The sequence below is a fragment of the Ambystoma mexicanum genome, chromosome 12 (assembly GCF_040938575.1).
Source record: "Ambystoma mexicanum isolate Mex_15411 chromosome 12, UKY_AmexF1_1, whole genome shotgun sequence".
NCBI lineage: Eukaryota > Metazoa > Chordata > Amphibia > Caudata > Ambystomatidae > Ambystoma > Ambystoma mexicanum.
In genome coordinates, this window is record NC_090936.1 from 2,710,465 (window position 1) to 2,733,687 (window position 23,223).

The 23,223-nt window shown below is 46.5% G+C and overlaps 1 protein-coding gene across 1 annotated transcript in view; it reads left to right on the forward strand.

The window, feature by feature from the left end:
- The first annotated feature begins 1,125 nt into the window (after window positions 1-1,125).
- The window catches only part of CDC123 (cell division cycle 123), a 219,538-nt gene continuing 197,440 nt past the window's right edge, over window positions 1,126-23,223 (forward strand). The window contains exons 1-4 of the mRNA XM_069627790.1: window positions 1,126-1,317; window positions 14,881-14,952; window positions 15,269-15,329; window positions 19,159-19,191. Coding sequence (XP_069483891.1) covers window positions 1,151-1,317; window positions 14,881-14,952; window positions 15,269-15,329; window positions 19,159-19,191 — 333 coding nt within the window. The 5' untranslated portion in view covers window positions 1,126-1,150. The remainder of the gene's footprint in view (window positions 1,318-14,880; window positions 14,953-15,268; window positions 15,330-19,158; window positions 19,192-23,223) is intronic.

Sequence of the window (23,223 nt, forward strand, 5' to 3'; positions counted from 1 at the left end):
ACTATACAGCTCCTCAGTTTCCCTAAGCCTTTGAATAGGTTTGCGAAAATGTTGACCAAGTCACCGTCCGGGGCCATGTATTTGTGTGCCAGGATGTGATACAGAATGTCGGCTGTGTTTGATTTGTGTGCGCACACAGTTGTGAACATGCCCTTGCAGGGGAACTGGGTGTCAGACCCATATGGGAAGATGTCCACCATTGATGGATTCAGTTTGGGGGGCTGTGGGAGTTTATGTCTCTTCACTCATGACATTCACGGTTGCCCTGTGTCAAAGAGGAATTCTGTGGGTGTATTAACAACCTGTAGGATTAGCGTGGGGCTGTGTTTTTTAACCGTGTCATTATGCTGGGCCATACATAGCCCCTTTTCTATTGATCAGCGGAGGAGCCCGACGGGTCACTCTCCAGTGTGCACGGGGAGCGGAGGACGGGCCGGCACCTTGAGGCTCCCGTTGACAAGCCAATCTACCTGTGAATATCACTCGGGTGCATTGCAGAGGCGTGGTACGGCCTCTGAGGAGGCCTGCACCTTTGCCTGAGCACGTGTGAGCTTGTACCCCCTTGTCGCCAATGTAAACTGGGGGGGGTGCTTTTCACGGATGGGGATTTTAATAAAGGAGCTGGAGACAGTGCAGCTTATCAGTTTCTTTATTCTTCACATACTGCCTACTTCCCCTTAGTCCTGATCACTTCCTTTCTACACCCCTGCACCCCAACTAGCATATATGCCGCCAACATCCAGATGCACTTGGGAGGGAGATTTCCACAGGGAAATCGGGAGACACATATTTCCCCATAGGATTGCATTGGGGCTAGTTATTTTAGGGGTAGACTGTGAAAAATAGCAATATTTTTTCACCTCAAAAATCAGGCGTCCCCGCCTAAATCGGGAGGGTTGGCGTGTATGAACTAGACCCATCCCACATAATGAGGCTAAGAGGCTTTGTCTAGTAACATGACAATACTTGATTTAACTTATCCTTGTGTAAGGTTTCATTTGAACTATTACGCAATTTTTTGTTAACAATATACAAAGCAGTACACAAGGCCGCACGGCAATGCCGACAGTTCGTAAGCCACGCCCACGCGGCATGCGACAGCGCCTGCCTTTCCCGCTCTTTCTACGAGCACGTCCTGCGCCGGAGCGCAATGGTCACGAGTTGGCGCAGGACGCAGAATGCCTCGCGTGACGCGCACTGCGAGGGTCCGTTCCTCAGACGGGAAGTGTCCCTCCAGCCTACCATGAAGAAGGAGCAAGTGCTTAACTGCCAGTTCAGCGTGTGGTATCCTCGATTCCGCAAGCACAGCATCCGCAGGTACGCAGCGCCCTGCACCCGGCGGCGCGTGCCATGCGCGTCACGACGCCGGCCACGCGCTGCCTGCGTCCACGCAGCGGCGCGCGGAGTTTACCTCAGGCGGCTCTTGCGCGCGCGCGCGCCCCGCCCCCTCAGCCTCTCCAGCAGTGAAGTTTATTTTCTGTTCGGTGAGGTTATTTCCCTTTTTAATTCTAAAACTAGAGTCTCACAATGTAAAGTAAATTTCGTGACTGAGACGTGCGTCCTCTGTGGAGATTACGGAGCCTCACTTAATTCTCGGTAACAAAGGGCCTTCGTTTTTTTTCCTCACAGATTTTTGTTTCTATTTGGCAACTCTTTTTGCTACAGCGGAATCTTATTTTTGTGTTTGTTTCTGTGGTGGCGTGGCATTTCTAGTGTGGCCTGCCCTAAGGGTTGCCTCCTTTAAAACATTTTTTTAAAAAAATAAATGAACCTAGGACGCATCTTGAGGTAAAATGACCTGCTCTCGATTTTATGTCCAGTAAATAAACTGGGATTTTGAGTTGCGCTTTCCCGGGTCCAAAGTGTCCGACATCCGAGTGAATTGCGCCTTTTTGCTGCTTCACTGTGTTGAATAAACCTGACTTTGCAAGCCATCAACTCTTGTCATAAATCAACCGATTAGTAAGATGGCTATCAACCTACATCTGAGATAGCTCAGTGGGTTGAGTGCTTGCTGCTGCGATCTGAACGTGATCTGCAGGTCACAGGTTCGAATCCCGGCAAGGCCAACTCAGCCTTTCATCCTTCTGAGGTCAATAAATGAGTACCAGTTTCGGTTGGGTGATATTGTATGTAAATATGTGCTCTGTACAGCGCTTTGGATAAAGGCGCTATATAAATAACACGTCATTATCATTAACCTAACATTTAGATAAGAAATGCACACAGGTGTGGGAAGAAAACGAAATATTTCACTTTCCCAATAAACTGAAAGGGACTGAGTCCACCCCACAAGGATTCACACATGCGCAGTGGCCATGTACTTGGTGACGGATATCCGCAACTGTGACTGAACCTGCTATGCCACCTTTGTGCCTCGAGGCTTGTGTTCTCTTTAAACTATGCAACATTCCAAAACTATGTTACGTGATACTGCATTATCAAAAGTGCAGGTTCTCTGAATAACAGAAAAGCAAAGTTGTATTTTATTTGCACCGTCGGCGCCATTTACAGACCTGTAATTTGATCTACATGTGGAAACGTAAACCTTTCTTTGGGGATGAGAAAGTTCCTGCTCCCTTGCTAAAGAGGGGGTTGTTTTCTTTGCCCTGTGCTCATGTCCTCTGCTACATGTCTTTGTACCCCTAAAGTCCCTCTGGTTTCGATGGTATTGCGTTCTTTATGCTCATTCTCACCCTCCCAATGCTTCCAATTCTTTCTTTTGAAACCATGTGCAAGTGACTTCAGATGGAAGTTTGATTTGTTTCCGCACACTTTTGCAACACCTCAGCATGCAACCTGGAATTTGGGCGCATGACCAAAGAAAGTTGAAACAACAAAACCCAAACTACTCTTACATGACTTTAGGCGGAGGATAACAATGGAAATCTTTATTTTATAATTCACATCCTCCCTTGTAAATGGTGGCACCGAGTAGGAAGTCCTCTTGGCGGGCTTCTTCTCATCACGCTGCATCATTAATGTCTACCACACTGGCACTATCCTGGTTCAGGATCCTGCTGCCCCTCATTAACTTTCTTCCTTCTCCTGCCTCACACCTACCACACTCTCTGATCCCCTTGCTGATGGGAGTACCAAGCCCCTGTACTCCACCTCAGAAAACATTTAAAGGCAATGACCATCTCCACCTGGCGACTCTGAACGCCTGCTCAGCCAACAAACACTCTGCTGACATCTGCCTCCTTCTCAAAGACACTGACCTCGACATTCTCGTGCTTACCGAGCTATGATTCAGTGCTGGCTTAGTCATTGCTTTTGACTCCCACCAAACTGACAGCTTCAAGATCATTTCCAAGCCGTGACCTCACTGTGCTGGCAGTGGGGTTGCCTTACTCTTCCCTAAGTGGGTTCTTTCTTCCATCTTACCCACCCAGCTGTCCTTCTCCACCTTGACCATTGCTACCGTTTACTGGCATCCAGGCGCTACCTCCCTGTTCCTCTCTGAATGGGCTGAATTCTGCTCCTCCTTTCAACCTCCAATCTGCTCCTCTTGGGTGATTTCAACATCCAATTGGACTTGTCTGGCACATCATCCACTCTCATTGACCTCTGCACCTCTATCACTCTCCATCTCCCTTGTGGTCCAGCTCACTCTGCCAGACACACACTGGACACCCTCACCCACTCTGATCTCCCTCTCCCATCTCTGGTCACCCCTCTCTTGGTCAAACCACTCTCTTCTCACCTGGGTCGCTTTGGCCCACTGACCACTCCCCCTAAAGCTCTGCCAACCTTGTTCACAGTCCATCTGATGAAACGAGTATCAGATGCTGCCTTCAATTCCACCTTTATCCCCCCATTACACCCTAACTCAGACACTACCATTTACACTGCTCTCAGCAACTTCCATCTGCCCATTCCTAACACTCTTGACATTCTTGCCCCAGTCATGAGGATCGGCCTGAAACTCGCCTCTAAGCGTAACACCTGGTACAACTCTGATCTTGCAGCCCTGAAACAAAAGTGCTGAGCGGCGGAACAAAAGTGTCAAACCTCAGACTCACCCTCTGACAAACTGTTCTGCCACCTGATCCAAAGGCAATACAGACTCTCCATGGTATCCAGTCATTGCATCGAATACAAAGCATTGAATGCCAAAAGCATTGAAAAAAAGCATTGAATGCATTTTTTTCAAATGTAAAGGTTTTATTTTAATTATAATGGGCCTCATTATGAATAGGGCGGTAAGGGATACCGGGCACCGGTAAGGAGACTGGTGCCGGTAATCCCTTACCGCCCTACTACGAGGTCCCTTAGCAGGTCCCTCCTTTAACGCCTGGTCTGACCAGGCTTTATGGACGGGACCCGTTAAGGGACCTTGAAGCTAATAACGGTACCTCAATTTGCGGTACCGTTATTAGCGCCTTCCCCATTCCCATTGAGCCCTATGGGGGCTCAAATGGAAATGGGGAATGGCCTTTTCAGTCTGGACTTACCGGTCCCGCAAAGGTCGGACTACACCAGTAAGTCCCCATTGAACCAAGTCGGTACTGGTATGGGAGGACTACCACTACTACGTGGGTTGGGGGGACCCCCAAGGAAATAGATTCAATGCTTATTTTCCGTCACTTTTTTTTTTATAGATGCTGAGGCATTCGATGCTTTGGCATTCAATGCAATCACGATAAACCACTCTCCATTCATGCCACGAAAAGAGCCCACATTCAGGCACGGGTATGTGGTGCTTCCAACAACACGGCTGAACTTTTCCAAATCTGCAGGGAACTAACCAACCCTTGCGCGGTCTCCTGCTCCCCTCTTCCTTCCCAGGCCCTCTGCAACACACTGGCCACTCACTTCACCACCAAAACTCAGGATGTTCTGAACAGCCTTGTTGCTCACCCTCCCAACCCTTTCCACACCCCCTGGCCCCTCACCTTTCCTCTCCTTTGTCCCTGTCATACCGGAAGAAGTCACCAGAGTTGTCAGCTCTGTGAAGGTCTCTTCCAAACAGGTCTCCGCCTGCGCATCCAGAACAATCAAGGACAACATTGTCTCTCTTGTCCCTGCACTCACTGACCTCTGCAACCACTCTTTTGCCACTGGTTCTTTCCCCCACCTCCTTCCTTACAAAAAAACCTCAGCAGATCCTACCTGTCCAGCCAACTAGCCCCCCAGCTCCATTGCCTGTTTCCTGGGGAGACTGCTGGAGAAGTTGGCCTTGCCCCAATTCAAAGGTCCCACTGCACTTGGTGGTCTTCATGACCATCAATCTGGATTCAGAGCATCCAGAAGCACGGAAACTGCTCTTCTGAGCACCAGTGAAGAACTGCTCACATCCCTTGATTCCAAATCCCCAGCTTTCCTCATCCTGCTTCATCTCTCCTCTGCCTTTGACACGGTCAACCACTTCATCTTCGTACACCTTCCTAACGGACCGCTCCTACAAGTCATCATTGGTACCTTCTCTCCTACTTCCTTCTCATCATGTGGTGTTCCCCAGGGCGCTATCCTCTCCCCCTGGCTCTTCAACATCTACCTTACTCAGCTGGCACTCCTCATTCTCGCCCAACTTCCAGTGTTATGCAGATTACTTTCAAACTTCCTGATGACCCTCTTGCACCTTCCTTCTTCCTTAACTGTCTGCCTGCCTCCAGGCCTGGTGCACTTCCATTGATCTCTGCCTCAATGCCAGCAGAACAGAGATCCTTCACATTGGGATCCCTGCTCCCACCATCATTCCTCCTCTCTGGCCTTCCTCCATGGGCCCCCCCCTTCTCCTTCCTCTGAAGCCAGAAACCTTGGAGTCATCTTTGACTCCTCTCTCTCCTTCACCCTCACACTCAGGACATTGCCAACAAGTCCCACTTTCAGCTGTTCCTTCCCAATGGAATTCTACCTTTTCTCACCTTCCCCCCAGAAGCTCAATGTTAGCCGAGCCCTGGTGATTTCTAGGCTTCACTATTGCAATAGCCTCCTCCTGAATCTACCTTTTTCCACTTAGTGACCCCCTCCAGCTAATCCAGAATAGGGCAGCAAGCTTTATCCTTGGCCTCGAGCCCAGGGACTGCATCGCTCCTGCCCTAAAAAGTCTTCACTGGCTCCTAGTTGCTTCACAGATTACATTCAAATCCCTCTGTATCATCCACAAGGATGGCTGCGGACCACACTATCTGCAACTCTCTCCTAAGAAATATTCTCCCTCTAGACCTCAGCGTTCCTCTGGCACCAAATCTTTGTGTATAAAGCTTTTAGCTAAACAGAGGGCAGGAGGGTGATCGCTTTCCTCAGATGGCTTCTATGGGAACAGCCTCCCCATCCCTCTGCGTCTTGAGCAGATTTTCTTAAATTCCGGAAGCTCCTTAAGACTTTCCTATTTACCGCCTCCTTCCCCTCTTCTCTGCTTTGCTAATTTTGAAGTTGCTTTGATTGGTGTCCAGGACCCTGCCCTCCCACACCGAATTGCCCCCAAGCTTCTGTCTATCCTCAGCACTTGCCTCAGCACACCCTCCGTCTTGGAGGCTCGCACTTGCCATACCTTGCACTTCCTCTGTTGCTCACCCAAGAGCATGGGCACCCCACCACTTACCCCCACTGTTCCGCCCTTTCACATTCTGAATACTCAAAAGGCATAGTAGGTTTGTCCTTTTTCCCTTCACTGTATTTAACAGCTCTATGTTTTTAATGTCTCATTCCCATCTCCCCTCCCCGATGCCCTGTGGGCGCTTCGAAACAGAATTTACTTACTGTATAAGTGCCTAATAAGCAAACAATAAATACATAAATATTTCATAGGTTGTATACACCAGGACCTAATTATGCTGGCTACCCACAGCCTGTACAGCACTCTGCTGCTCTTGAGCTTGATCTGCACTTTAAATAATAAAATTGTGTAGCTTATTGAATGCAGACCATAAGGACACCACTATATTATTCTGTACAGGTACCAAGGTGGTAGTTGGCAATATCCTGCCAGTCTCTCCTGATTTTGTTCCTCAGCTTCCTTTATCAGGGTATACTGCTTGTGGAGTGTTATTTAAGGCACTGCAGAACACTATCTTGAGCAAAGACACACTATAATTGTACATTTAACAAAAACATCCACGCATTTTAGGGAAACTAATTCTACCCCCATTGTATATAGAAACATCCCCAACAACTGTACGTCCAAAAACCAGTCCACACTCAGATCTTCTCTTTGCCAGACCAGTTAACCTGCCGAGATAGAGACGGATTTGTCTCTCTTCAGTGCGCCCTTCACTGTTCACTCAGCAAAGATCTGCATTTCTGTGCTAAGCAGTTGGATCAGAAGCTCCAGAGACCATTAAGCAGGGAATAATCTGCACTGAATGCATGGTCTATTGTGGCCCGCATCTAAACCATGAACTCGTCTTTGATACCGGGACAGTTGGATTTAGGAGCAATGGTAGATCATCAGATTGGCAGTTGGACACCAACACATTTCGTAGCATGTGCCTGTTGAAGTTGGGCTGTCACAGTGAAAACATACTCTAGATGAGATGTCTTTATACCGAATCACTTATATATTGAAACATATAACTTGAAAACCTGAATATAGATTTTTTTTCATTTTATTTATTATTTTGTGGGGCGGGGAGCTGTCTCTGATCCCTCAAAAATTATTTTACCCCACCATAAATATATTCGATATAAGGGTTTTCAAGGTATATGTTTAGATATATAAGTGATTCGGTATATCATTTTTCGGTATGAAGACTGTATACCATAGGAGCCTGCTTCCCACTACACGGCTCCACGGATGTGTTCAGATGAATGGTACCGGCAAAGCAGTGTAACAAGATCATTCTGTACTATTATTACTACCTGAAGAGCAAAGTTACAGGAAAAAAATATCTTTTACAGTGCATACTGCACTGTGCAAATAAATATGAATTACAAAAAAATGGGCAGGTTTGAAAATAAAATTTGAACCATGTTCGTTGACAGATTCTCACCTATTTTAATACATTTTACAAAACGTTGGGTTTAATCTATTGTTAATTATGTGCTTGAAGAGGCTCAGCTTCATTATAGAATAGGTTAATTGAGACATTTTCATTCTTAGTAAAAGGGCTCCCACATTTTCATAAAATATATATTAGTACTCCCTTAAAAGAATGACCCACTGCAGTATTTTCTGTAACTCCCTTATTTTACTCAACTAAAAAAAAAAAAAGGAAAAACCTGATGGGAATCCTTAGTCCTAGATGCCTCTAAGAATCAAAAGGTGGAGCCTGTGACTCCTTACAATTAAGTTGTTAATGAAATAGGCAAAGAAACAAGATGAGTAGCCACTCAGATTAAACTCTGAAATAAAAACTTTGCAGCAAATCACCAGAACTGTGGTTGCTGTCTCTCAGCTTTCCATGGTAAATGCATCATAACTCTGTCTCATAAGAAAACCACATATTAGGGTGCCAATGAGAGTCACTGAGGCATATGTGAGGAGTCAGAAATGTGAGGCAGACCACTTTTTCAAAAGATGCGATTTTATTAACTCAAAAGGTTTTGATAAATGCCTCACCTACCCTGGCAAGGATTTCCCTGCCTATCAAAATTAGCTAAAGGAAACACTCTAACAAAAGGATTCTGTCCCTCGCATTTGTGCATACAACAATCTCAGCAAGGTGATATATGGCAATCCAGACATAACAGAATTAAGTTATATTCAAAACCTAGTAACTGTTTCTCCTTATAACGTGGGGGAATTCCCCTTCCCCAGATTCAAATCAACAGTTCAAAAGAATAAGGAAATCGCATCAAAGTTGCTATAATGTTCCTCTTGGTCCAGATGGTCTCTTGCTTGAACTTGACTAACAGTTCAAAATGTTCAGCAAGTCTTGTATCTCTCCACTTATGGCGGAGAGTTCCACACAACCAGTGCTCCAGATAATATTTTGAGAGTAAATGCAATTTCAAGGGAGTAAAAATGAGTTTTCTCGTATGTGACATTCAGCTGACATGTGCAAAAAGTTAACTATGGAAATTATTCTCATATGTCGGCAATCTACATTGTGACAGAAAATCAGGTTTCCCTCACAAGTAACGGATCAAGCACAAAGTGCTGTAGCACCCTCTCACCAATGGAACAGATGTGTTTTAACACTCAGAGCTTCTCCTGCATGCACAGAATCTCATGGTCAAATGTTACCTGGACAGTTGGCCTTACATCCTTCAGAAGTCAGAAAGATGTCAACTGAGGCAATAATAATTACAGTGCTTAGAAGTTAAAAGAAGGCTGCATGAACCACTACATAAAGTTAAATGCCCAAATGGATTACCTCTACAGGGTCCTGTCTTGCATGGTTTTTATTTCAGTTCCAAATGAAACAATTTAACATTTTTGTTTTGTAACCATGATTACACTGGCTAGAGTGTCGGGTTTTTTATGTTGGAATTGTCATCTTGAAGACCCAAAAGATGATGTGAACCCTGTGATTGGTGTAGTGACATTCACAGAAGTGTGAGCAAGGGACTTGCTGCCGCTCACCAGTTATATACCATTTATCCCACTGGCTCCAAGCTAAGGTTAGCAGATGTTTAAACTAGTGTGAAAGCATCATGAAGCAAGACACAGACTGAAAGTTCAAACACTAGATATTTATTAACTTAAATGTCAGGATGGTAGAAGGCCTAACTTGCCCTATGCTAAGGTGGGATTTCGAGTTCAACTTAAGCCTATGCTTGCACTCGCAACTAAAGCTACTGTGCATAGGGATATCAATAATCAAAGAAATGGTGATCAACACAAAGTTCTAAGCTTTGTCCAGCTCTTGGTTTCCTCTCCAGTTCCCCTTGCCCAAGTTTAAGAAAGTTCCACAAATGTTTCAAAATGACCTTTCTCACGGTCAAGGTAACACAGTTCCACAAAATATTCGGGGTTCCTTTCGCCAAGTTCCAAGCAGCACAGTTCCAAAGTAAATTTTGAGGCTTTGTTCTCAAGACAATACTTGCAGTTCCTCAAATCTCTGGGTGCCCTTCCCCAACACTTTAACTCAGCCACTTGTACTTGTTTCAGTCTTTCAAAAGGTTTAACACAACTCAAGGTCCACCAGACCCTCTTTCTGGATTGCCTCACCAGCTCACTTGCAGTGCCTCTTCTTGATTTATTACTCAATGTCTTTGGTACTCCGTTTCGGGCACACTAGCTAATGCGCAGTTGTCAGACCACATGGTTCACTTGTCACAGGTCGCAGAACCAGGATCCCTTAGCTCCTCAGCCCACATAGGTGCTTCCAGATTTGTCCCTGTGTATAGCGTGATGTTCTCTTAGTTTCCCTTTGTTGGCCCCTGGGCTTGTATGCAGTATTTGCACTCCTCTGGCTTCTCCTGGTTGGCCTGTTTGCTGTGCCATCACGTGTCGCACACCTCTTGCCAGTCTGCATTGTGTGCCGGAGGTACCCAGAGCGCTCCCATGTTGATAGTCAAGGCGGGGAGACTCGTTTACTGCTGTGGTACTGTCCTTGGCTCCTGCAACAAAGCAGCGCCAGTGAAGTTGGCACAGCCGGTGATTTGGGGAGACTGATACCAGACCGGTCTGTGTTGAAGCCAAGGTTGCAAGCAGCAACATTGTATAGTGAAAACTGAAGAGCATGGTGTAATGTGGCAAGCAACGTGAACACAATTAAACAGCAGATGAGTGATTGAACTTTGGAGCCAAGATACGATACCATAGACAAAGTGGTCCGGCACCACATGGGTGCTCATTCAAAAGTCTGTTAGGTATCCAGCTGAAAGGTGGGAAATGAGAAGCGATCAAGAATTGTGAAATTGCTTGCACGGTACAGGACCTCAGGAAGGCTTATAACTATAGATGGGTTGACTCTTCACTAAAGTACTTGGGAATTCATCTGGCCAAGAAAACGGGGGAATTATACACAACGAACTTCCCACTGCTCCTCCAGAATGTGAAATCGAAACTGGTGGATTGGGGCCCCCTCGAAATCTCGTGGTTGGGTAGAATCAATGCTCTAAAGATGACGGTCTTGCCCCTGCTCCTTTATCACTTTTCAGCCCTCCCGGTTCGTGTCCCTGCAACTTTCTTTAGGACCCTACAAAAGATAACCAGTCGCTTTGTCTGGAACCAAAAGCACCCGAGAGTGGCGGCCTCCCTCATGAAAGCTTTGTCTGACAGGGGCAGGGTGCGGGAGCTGGATTTTAGGGTATATTACCTGGCAGCACAGATTAGAGTCATCAGAGATTGGCAAAGAAATGACAGAGGGAAGGTGTGGAGGCAGATGGGTTTAGCGGGGGTGGGAAAGGACCTGGAGGGGGTTCTATGGCTGCCAAGGCACGAAAGACCTTCCTGAATGTATTTAAGTGATATAAAATAGACTAAAGGTGATGCATGGGATCAAGCTATTAATAGGGCACACATTACCACCTTCCCATCCCCGTATACGCCCCTGCATGGGAACCCGCAATTCACACCAGCAGTCACCAACGAGCAGACCTTTGATCCTTGGCACCAGGGGGGCTGCCGGATGGTGCGGGATATGTTGACGGGGGGCGAGGTGAAACAATTTGAGCAGTGCAAGAAGGAACTTTGGCTTATTTCCCTATCTCCAGATCAGGCACTGGGTCTCCCAGGAGTCACTCAAGCAAGCAGGCACACGCCCCCTCACCCAATTCGAAATGTACTTGGATACTGACACAGGGGACAAGGGGGTGGCGTCGTCCATTTATAAACTTATTAGCGGCAAGAAACCTTGCACCCCCGGAACTGTATGGTCAAATGGGATCAGGATGTAGGGACAAGCGTAGAGAAACTGGATTGGGTAAGGCTGTGGACTCAGATCCCGAAAATTGCAAGATCTATTCAAATTCGGGAGATGTGGCTGAAATTGATGCTGAGGTGGCACCTTACTCCATTCAGGTTAAATAAAATATACCCCAACGTATCAGGGCTGTGTTGGAGGGACTGTGGCGCAGTGGGCTCTTGGGCTCATGTCTGGTGGGAGTGCCCAAAAATGGATCCCTTTTGGACCCAGATCCAGACTGCAGTGGCCCAGGTCCTGGGAGTTAAGCAAGGTAAAAACAGAGGGCTGGACTTATTGAGCCTCAACGGGATGCTGACAACGCTTTCCACTAGAGTGGACCGCAACTTTATGTGATAATGATGTTGGCGGCTGTGCTGGTCCTTGCCCGGAAGTGGAAGTCGAGGGCCCCCCACAGGAACATGAGTGGATAGCTAAGCTGTGGTCGCTGGTGGCCTTAGAGTGGCTCACCTACTCTATCCGGGGCATCACATGCGATTCACAACGGACTGGGCTAATCTGATATCATACCTAAAAGCGGGTGCCTGCCGAGCCTGGTACCCCAAGGCTATGGAACTACTCGGCATTATTAGCCCACAAGACGAGTCTGACCTGTAAGAACTTGGCTATGCTAGCGCACCCACCATGAGCAGCGGTCGGCTAGAGAACAGAATTCAACCGCCCACCCTGGCACCCAGGCCAATATATCATGCATTATATTTCCATTTCTAATCTCACTGCCTTGCTATCATCCGACCTCTTGGATCAGGGGGGAGGTGGGTTCGGAGGGTGGTGGGGGGGGGGGACTGTTGTGGGATTGGGGTTTATGTTGGCCTGTTTCATTGAAAACTGTTAATAAAAACTTATTGGGAAAAGAATTGTGAAATCGAAGTGGTCCTGCAATGGGTCAAGCAAAACCCAGTGCACATTCGAAAGTCTTTGACAGTTGATTAAAAAGTATCTGAAGTTGGCCCGATCCCGGCGTAGGGAAATCGGCTAAAAGCTTTTGGTTAAGGCAAGTTTGTTTAAAGTTATATTGGAAATTAGAATTAGTCCGAGCCCAGCGGAGGGAGACTAATTGAACATTGTGTTAAAGGATCTGGGCCCGACTGAGGGGGAACCGGGGTGAACGTGAGTCGCCCGAGAAAGAATATCCTACGAGAAATTGGATGCATAAATAATTTACAAACATTGGGGAGTGGGTCTGAGCCAGGCTGAGGGAGATCCGAGGTGAATAGTGAATCGCCTAAGAAATTGAGTATTTGTGAAAATCTGAAAGAGGAAATGAACGTACCGTTTGTTTATTGCATCAGAACCTCTGAGTGAAGACTTTGAAAGGCAAAGAGACTTGGGCACGGAAGGCCCTGATGCTAATTATTGAACTGTATCCTTGTGCTAGAGAAGCCAGAGACTGTGGTAATGTCACGACCCATGACCCAGAACCCCACTGGCATGGTCACATGCCAGGTAGGGTTAGGACTCAGGGTTCATTTGGGGCCCCAAGGGCGTTGCATAATCATCATGGACTCTCCTGGAGTCAGTCCTGGCGCCTTTGGCGCCATGTCCATGTTCAGATTGGGACTTTACCTTGAAGGGACTACTTTTTCTGTAAAGGCCTGCAGCCAACATGGAGGCACCCATACAGTCTAGTTCCTAAGAACCAGATTGTGCGGTGCAGTGTTTTAGGGTGTGGTAGCCCGGAATTCTTTACCTGGACTACTTTACAGAGGGCTATATAAACCACACCCAAGATACAGAACGTGCTTCGTGTTATTCTGCAGCCTGCAGCGTGACGCTCATCGTGTCCAGAGACCAGCACCCGGCGATCCTTGAATAGCAGACCTGCAGAGGAGACAAAAGAACATCATTAGTAGTCTCTGCTTACCTGCAATTTTCCATTCGTCGATTCCTGCTGCTCGCGGTCTTCCATCCAGTTGTCAGCATCATCAGGACACCACGCACGCACCGGAACAAAGCACCTGGAGGGAGAGAGAAAGAAGGACAACGTTAGACAGGTTACTCACGGCATTCACGGCAGTAATCACAAAATCCTCACCTGGCTGCGCATTTCTTGACTGGTTCCGCTCCGGAAATCTTCACACGCCCAGAAAGACCATTGCGACCTGAAAAGGAATAAAAAATACAGGCTATCAAGAAAATACGTTACCGCGCCGCACTTCACGCTTAACCTACCATCCATCATACGTTCCTGCGTCCCTCATCCTGGCAGGAGCCTGATCCAAATAGCGCACCCACCAAACCTCCGTGCACCTAAGGGGGAACAAACAAGAAAATTCATTAATAGCAGGAAAGGAAAGTAAGGACATTTAAAGACTGCTATAACCAGACTTACCTCCTTAAGACACTTGCATGGGTTAGCACCAGTGAAGTTAACTCCGTCGCTTCAACCCGCAGAAAAAACTATGCGCCCCTGCACAGAAGGCAGGACGGAGAGCACGCCAGACATCGTAACAAGGTGAGGAGTGGGCCATGAGGTCGAGTCCAGGGGGCTGCTGGGAGGAAACAAATCTTTTCTTGAATCCAGTCCTCCTGAGTTTTCAGGCCCGACCGCCATAGAAGGCATTGTCCAGAATTAGGACGTCCAGGGTGAATCCGGCAACCAGGGCATATGGGTGTACCTGTGGATACCGGGTGAGCATAACGGGTAAGCTCGAGTGTACCGCCTTCTCCCACGCTGAAAACGCGGGGAAGGGAGGCTAACTGCCTGAACATCCTGACATATCATTTTGTGAACACTTCTTTCTTTTTCGTAACATTGTTTCCCACACTATTTGTATTTAGAGTTAAGGATTGGAAATAGGTTTATTAGTATAGGCCCTCTTATTTTTACAAGAGACTGCTAGGACTGTTATTATTTGATGTTCGTAGCTTGCTCCCATCTGTACATTTAGGATTAGACAAGCGTTTTTCAAACCCTTTTTAAGTTCAATTAACACCCTTGAAATGTGGTACTTGTCTCTGTTTTACTGTTGATACCATGCCTTCCTTACACTCGTCTCATATGCTTTTAGACATTTCATTAAAGAAATAAAGTATTTTAAACCTATGCACAAGTATAACTTTACGGCTGTGTTGTTGACTGGAAAAGATATTCAGGCGTCATTCTTTTTGTTTTGTGCAGCATTATCCTTCCGCTACCACAGAATGTGAGAGATTATCTGCTGGATGATGGTACTCTTGTTGTCTCTGGAAGGTAAAATATGTATTGTGCTTGAGAATATTTTATAAATCCATCTGTTGCCTCTTTGTTTGTTAATCTTCATTATTATCTAAAGTGTTAGTGGTAGTATTTTCTCTCTTAGCTTAATTTTTCCATTCTTGCTTTGATGTCTCTGTTGCTCTTGTCTCTCATTTGGATCCCGCTATATTTTTGCTCCCCGGCATTGTGTTGGTGTTATGCATTTTTGCCCTGCCAAGAAAGATCATTTTAGAGATTTCAAGAATGTGGATTGTGGGTGGATTTTTTCATTTTATGATGGGTTTTTCTGTTTTCTTTTATTTTCCTTTAGGGCAGATTCTCCGCAATGTTCCCATGGTGATGTCAACAGTAATGATGAAGATGACATACAGGTCGGTGTAGTGCCTTATTCCACCTTTCTTAAATCATCATCATAATTGAATGCAGCCATCTAGCTGTCTTTAGCACAAGAATAACAGTTTTAAGAAGAGTTTATATTGTGAATGACTCCTTCCACAAAGCCCTTTGTTTACTGGGAGCCTCTTGGGCTATTGTATGTTGCCTGCGTTATAAAAGGCCATGGGTGGTTGTTTCCATTTTGGAAGCCTTATGGTTTGTATGGCTGTGCATTGGGTTAATGAGCATTGCTGGTCTAGGATTTCAGGCCTCGATGAAGCAGCCAGTCAAGGAATGGTATGATTAGAATTATGGGCATGACTCAAGTCATGGGTCTGGGGTCTGGAATCTTGATATATGATATTGCATTTATAACGCACCTATACACAAGTGTTTCAAGGTGCGAAACTTCAACTCTCCAGATGTCTACTACTGCTCCCAATCGGGTCATGCCTTTTTGACTACAGTGGACAGGGCGGATGGGAGTTGTAGTTCATAATGTGCAGAGAGCTAAAGGTTGCAGGCCTCTGCTCTTAGTGATTTTCTTTGAAATAGTTGATTATTTGATGATTTGGGTGAAACCAGGACTTTTTTTGTTTTTCAGGCTTATTTTTGGAGGTGGTGTGCATTAGGGTATTATGTTTACTGTCCACTAATAATTTCTGGCCCGTACCAGGTTTTTATTCAGATTGAAGTCAGTTACCCCGCCAACCAGGAGGTTGTCTTCCTCGGCTTGAGCTCTCAACATGCTCTGCCCTGTCCTTTCTATTGTCATATACTGGCAGCACCCAGAGATAAAGCTCCTAGGAAGTTTGTCATAAAATGTTCTCTTTGCTCTCTAACCTTGGCCAGAATATGCTCAATGGGTGTGGGTTCTGTTGAGATGGATTTCCGAACTCTGATGTGTGGGCAGAGGTTCAGAAGGCCAGCCTAGTTTCTTGGAACTGGGTAACCTTCTGGACAAGCCAGACCAATCAAGGTAGCATTGGCGGGGGTCAAGACTAATTCTCTGGAGGGGTGAGGATGACTGAAATACCTCAATGAGCACACAGAGTAAAGGACACTACAAATCAATCCCGCTCAGGTGGATATATATCAAAAATACATGTACATTTATTCAAGGCCTTTGAAAGCAATTGTCAACATTAATACATTAAACCAATTCACCACTTCAATAACACATACCAAGTGGCCTAAAGGGTTAAAAGCACAGAATGGTTCGCAACCTAAAAGGGGAGGAAGCAAGCAGTGCAAATAGTCTTTAGGCAGTTCTTCATTAAATAAACCCTATCTGAGAGGCAGTCCAGTCCCTACTAAGAGAGGAGCCTAGTGCTCAATGTACTTTCAAATGCTGGTGCACGCAATAGTGCGGAAGGGCGAAAATAGGGTCTCTTGCAGGGGCTGCAACAGCTCAAGAAGTTGGGTGATGCAATGGAGAACAAGTTCCCAATATTTGTGGAGGGTCTCCCCAAGGGGGCAGAACAGGTTCCAGGAGTTGGGAAGGAGACGGTAGCACAGGATACCTGTGGAAAGGTGAGTGGCCCTCAGGGAACACTCGTGCGTAATAGTGGGTGGATGCGCTAGGGGCCACCGGCAAAGGTTGTAGGTACTCGCCGACCCCCGGCGCCCTGCAGACCAAACTTCGTCAGTCGAGTCCACTTCGGTTGCCGGTTCAAATGTGGAAATTGTGCGGCTCTGCGGCTTTCAGTGATGAAGTTACAGCGACGATTCCCTGGCGGGACAGTGGCGATTTCTCCGCTCCTGGTGGATGGATCAGGCCAGTTTCACTGTAGCAGGTTTCAGTGCACAGAGGGGCACAGCAGCAAGGCACCCGCAAAGCTTGTCACCTCGACTCGGTGACACAGTAACTGCGTGTACTCCGGTTCGGGTGCTCTGTTTATTCCAGACCTGGGAATGCCAAGTGTACGAAATTCAGGGTGATAGTGCCTTTGAACACAGAGCTTGCGATGTACCAAGTTTCAAGGGTCTCCTCGAAACGGCGGCGGTTTCATAGCAAAGGTCCTGCGCAAGCTGGTCAGCCTGCTGGTTGGCCCAGGGACACTTCTGAAGAGTCTTACTTGCAGGTTTAGATGAAGGTGCAGTGAATAGTTGGTCCTAGTATTCAAATGGGTCAACGCGTCTTTGCAGATCTTCTGGTTCGATCAGATGCAGAGGGGTCCAGGCGGACAACAGCGGGCTCAGGGTGCCAAGCCTTCCAGTGGGTCACCAGCGGTTCCTCAACGCGGCTTCTTAGTTTCAGGATACTTGGCTCCTTATCCTAGGTTCAGTGAGAACTCAAGAAATCGACCTGCTATGGGTATTTGGGGCCTTCTCTTCTCCAGAGTCTCTGCGCCAAAAAGCAGAGGAACCATTGGGAGATCTGCTCACATACAAGCACACCAGACGTTGACCAATCGCGGACCACCGTGATCCCAGTCATTCACAGCACATCAGACTCTGGCACCCAGGATAGGTATTGGAACTACACAGTCCATCCAGCCAACTTCCTGGAGGCACACACACAAGGCATGCAGAAGCCTGCGAAAGCTTGGCATTTCGCTGGAGAATGCATGCTCAAATGAAGACTGACCTGGGTCGACTCGACCTGGGGAAGGCAAAGGAGCAAGATGGCCAAAGGACATGACCAAGAACCTCGTTGCATGGCCATTATGGAACGAGGCCGCCTATTTGTGCCAAACACGGTAAATGCGATTTACCTGGCAGGAAAGGGTTAAAAATACATGAAAAGATAAGTTGCCACCAGCCCTGTCCAAGGCACACGCTTCTCCTGAGAGTTTTTAGGACCTTTTAGAAATTACTAAGAGACCCAAGTGCACTGTACTAGAAGGTAATTACATTGGTAAGGTTCATTGTGCACTTGTAATATGTTGCAGAAAAGTTGCAACATTAGCAAGGACTAAGGGAAACAGTCTCCCAGCACTGACTGTCTAAAGGGCATGTCAGTTTCCCCATAAAAAGTGAGCGAAAAGCCCACAGGAGTGCAGCAGAAGGCTGGGCTCTTCTGGTAAAGTAAGACTATGGTGTTTAAACAAAGCAAAAAGTTGGGGGATATACAACGGGGGGGGGGTAATTACACATTCCCCGTTGATTCTTTTTAGGTCACGGTTTAGAATACCTAGGTGTAGCCGCTTTTCCTCCTCACTTAATTGCATGATTTAGCTTCTCTGACACAGACCAAAGGCTTAACGCTTGTTTATGCTATGTTGAGGTAAGGTGGATGTCTGCCCATTGGTGCATGGCTCCACATTCTGCCTCCATCTTCAGAGGTGCTATCTGGGTTCAACAGTTCTTGCCTGACCTCATATGGGAAGGAATTCATGGGAGCCCATCTGCACTCCACACTCTCTGCCTGGGGGACTACTTGGCACTGGAGGTTAGGGAGAGGAAATTGACCCTGGGAAATTCTCTCTTGTACTTTGTCCTGGTAGCTAGTCGCCATGTTCATTGACATTCCCAGCTCCCATAGTTGTCCTATCCGCCACAGATGACTCCTCAAATGTGATTTTAGCACAATATGTAGAAAAAGGGGAAATGCTGCTGTTCTAGTTCAATACTCCATGTCCTTAAAATATGAAACTCTAAGCTTTTCTGAGCACCACATGAAAGCCATGTTTCTAATGTTCTCTGCCTTTTTGGAGATAATAATACAGATGTGAACTTTAAAATTCTTTGTGGTGCCTGAGAACTTCAAAATGTCTTGTTCTTGTCATATGCATATGTGGTATGACCCTTAATATATGTTTATTTGAATTTCTTAATCATGTTTCATTGCCAATGTTTTCTTTCCTTTGTTTCTTTATTCAGTGGTCAGACGATGAGAATACCACAACGCTCACGGTACGTTTTGTGGATTATAATTGTGCATTTATCTAATATTGCCTTAAATGTAAATGTGTTTTTCAGATTCTACAAATTAAACCCAACCTTGAAATTACAAACCATCATGAAAATTATTTGCATAACACTTTACACAGTATTACTGCTAAGACCATGACTTGGAAAATGCCTCTTAAAAAGCCTCGACACACTGTCCTCCTCTAATCGCTAGCATCTAGTGAGTTCTCATGTGCAGAAAAGAAAACTGCTCACGTCCGAGCACCATGCTTGTGGACTTTGGGATCCACACGGAGAGCTGTTTTATGACACTGCAGACTGGGGTAGACAAATCCACAAACTAGAGAAAATATGGTATTTCGGGGTTCAAAAACCTAGGTCATTGAAAGGCCCACCCCTCCCCCAGACTCCTCGTTACTCTTGCAGCCCATTTTCCACATATTACTTTCACTGTGGCAGAAGAGGAGGTCAGGCTTTAATTCCGATCTGCGCAAGTGGGTCCCGATTCGACCGTCAAACCCTCCCCACTATCTGCACTATTTACAGCCATAGTTTTGTACCATGGCACAGGCCCAAGCATCAAGAAAGCATGTCTAGGGGGACTAATAATGGCATCCTAGGTATTACACAGCTAACCACTAGCTCTACTTGAGGCCATACCTCTCCCTACAACCCAGTGACTTGCGTTGGCAAAGCATATGGGTCGGAGAACCGTAGGTCATCTTCAACACCCAATAGATATGTCTACAAGAGGCTGCAATTAAACCTCTTAGCAGGTGACCATACCGAAAGGACAGGACCTGTTGCTGATCAGGCCTACGGTTCAGTCAGTCCTCATTCCATCTGCTCTGGACCAAGCCACAGACGACGTTCTTAGGAACCATCTCACCTACTCAGGGGCAACGTGCTCCACTTGTAAGTAAGAGCCATGGAGCACCACAGGTTCGATCTTCGGGTACGCGCTTAGAAACCTCTGGGTATTAAGCTTGTTATAAATATCATATCATATGTCAACTATCACACCTAGATCAGTCTCCTATCACAGTCTATTCTGATTGTGCAGATAGTCTGAGTGGGGTAGTAAGTAACCTGGCTAGTAAGTAGACTGCGAGTGGCGGGATATGTGTGTTGTATAACCTGTAGAATGTTCATTAAAAGTGTTCTTAGTTTCAATGGTTTGCTTTATTAGATGGGTGGAGTCTACTTTCATTTCTAAAATCTCCAAAGGCAACCAGGTACCACCCCGCCAGACATACCTGGTCCGCAAGATCACAGTCCAGGCCAAACCCTTCCCATGCAATTTTTGGGGATGCATTTTGTGTGCTGGATTGCCCCATAAGGAGGCCTCAGTTTGGAGTAAACCATTATCCCTTATGTCGAATACTGCTGCTTTAAAGTAGTTGGGCAAATTGTAATGAGTGCAATTACATTGGTTGGGCCACCTAACCGTGTGGTGGCAGCTACAAGCTGCTTGATGTATGGGGCAACGGTGCAGTGATATCTACAAATTCTGTTTAATGTTAGGGAGATTTATCATTTTTGTGCTTCATCCTCCCTCCTAGTGAGACCCCAGCACTTTTTGATGGACTTGTGAACCTTTTTCTTTATATTCTGAATGAGTGGAGCCTTTTTTCCCTCATTCATTCTTTTTTGCTCTGACTTTTGGAACTCTGTTCTCTACCTTTTACAATGGAGTCTAGTTTCCTCCATATCTCTTTTAAGGCATCTGTGAACTCGTTATGGGCAGTTTTGCTGGGAACCCTCTGGGTTCTCCTTTTGAAATTCTTTCTTTATCTTCGAGTAACTACTGTTCTTCAGGCTAGAAAGATTCTTTGTATCTATCCTAAAATGTTATATCCGGAGAGATTGGCACACACCACCTTATGTAGAGTGCCAAGAGAATACTTAGTATCCCCATTCTTTCTGCTCCTGTAACTTTTAGTCACATAGGCAACCTTCTAGTTATGGCTGGTAGCGGTGGACGTGTCCTACCAACTTTTGTGCTATTTTCTGCAGACTGTATTCACAGTCCGAGTTGTGTACAATTGGCTCCTTTTTTTTTCCCGCCATTTCTATTGTGGTTGTTCTTTGTTAGCCCTTCTTCTACCATTCTGGAAGGTGTGTGTGTGTGTGTGTGTGTTTTTGCCTTTAGCAGGAACCCTTCGGTGTCCCCACCTAGGTTCCAGTGTGTCTGGGCAGGCAGGAAGTGGGGGAGGAGTTTTTCACTCCCCTGCTGTTTTGTCCGCCTGAATGGAACCAGCTCCCACTGGGTGTCATAACACGGCAAGGATGGCGGGTGTGGAATCGCTGGCGTTATTGTCCGCCATCGCGTTTCCCGGCACGTCTTCCGTCCCTTCCGCATCGTTCTAGTTGTTGCACGCGTACGTAACCGGAAGTATTTAGGTCCGTACTTCCTAGTTGCGGACGCGTTGCAACGTTTCCGGGTTTCTCCCTGTGTTGCTGTCGCTCCCTCTGAGTACTTGTGCTCTTATCCCACCGTCTTGCTATTTCCTCTCGTTCGTTTATTATTTTGGTATTTTTTAGCGCCTTTTGCTCCTCACGGTTTTCTGTCTTCCCCTAGCCTCCTTTTCCCTACCTTTGCTCCTCCTCTCTCTTTTCCTTATTTTTTCGGTTCCTCTTATTTTTTACAGCCTGTCTTCTTCCTTTACTCCTTCTTTCCTTTTCCTTTTCTGTTTACTACTGGATCTGCTGTGTACCCAACCTCAGCCTGTCTTTTGGATTGCCCTTGTCTTGCCCTCAAGCCTTTCTGGATCTGCTGTATACCCGACTACTTCCTGCTTCCTGGATTTCCTTTTGTCCAGCCCTTGTACCTACCAGACCAGCTGTGTGACTGTATCTTACCTGTTTAAACGGATTGTTTCTGCTCCATATTTTTCAAGTCCTTCAACCTTCATTGGATTGCATTTGAACTTCTGTGCGGGTGCTACCATACTCCACCGTAACCAGCCACTTTCATCTCATTTCCCTGAAGGAAGTCTCTTAGGGTTTTTTTGTGCCTCTGGCTTTTTCCCCTAATTGGCGCTCCCGGAGGGATTACCCCCGTTACACCTTTTTAGGTGGCACGGTGGCATCCTACCGAGGACGTCCTTCTCTTCATTAAAAAAAAAGAGAGACCTACAAGCCACAAGAAAGAAAAAACAAAGAAGAAAGTGGAAGGTGAGGAGTCGGGGGAGAAACTGTGTTGTCGTCTGAAGAAGAGGACATAGCGGATGTTTGTGACACTGGGGGTCTGGCTGTCCATGTTGGACAGCCACCTGCCTGTTTCCGTAAACTGAGAGAGCTTGCAGAGGAGTGTGTACTGCACTGAATAAAAGGTGAGGTTCCTGCAGTGAAAGGCAAGTCAACCACTGTAAACTGAAGTAATTGAAGAAGACGACCAGAGACCCCTGCAGACCTTTTGCAACACTGTGAAGCAACCACTGCTGTTCTGACCCTGTTTTCTATGCGACAGAGAAACTCCGAAGAGGATAACTCCTTTCTTTTAACTGGTGAGAACAACCAGTCCTAAGACAAACTGCAATCTGAGCCATCTCCTGAGGGCGTGTTCTAGAGCTGCGGACTGCAGATGCCAGGAGAGATCTGACCCAATCGTTGTGCATTGCCTTGCCAAGGTCGAATCCGTCCAAGTCTTTGGTGAGCTCCAGGTGAATCTCCACAGACACAATCCAACTCATTCAAGTCCCTTTACAAGAGTGCAGCACTCCGGGAGTCGAAGATTCACTGGGCAAATCATGTCCTTTGTTGGTTCTGTAGGAAAGGCCCCAAAACCGCAGACTGACTAGAGAAGCTGAAGTCAACCATGCCAGCGGTCCTCCCTCGAGACTGCTGCTGATAGATACTGTCCATTGTCCCGCCTTTCTTCACCAGACCAAGGAATTCAGAGGCTGGGTCCAACACTGCTCCAAAGAGGAGGATTCAGCCGTGAACATTTCTTCTAACCTAAGGTACTGTGGGGAGATAAGGTATTGCTTACCTTGATCCGAGAAGTGCGCCAGAGTGTTTGAGTGCATGTAG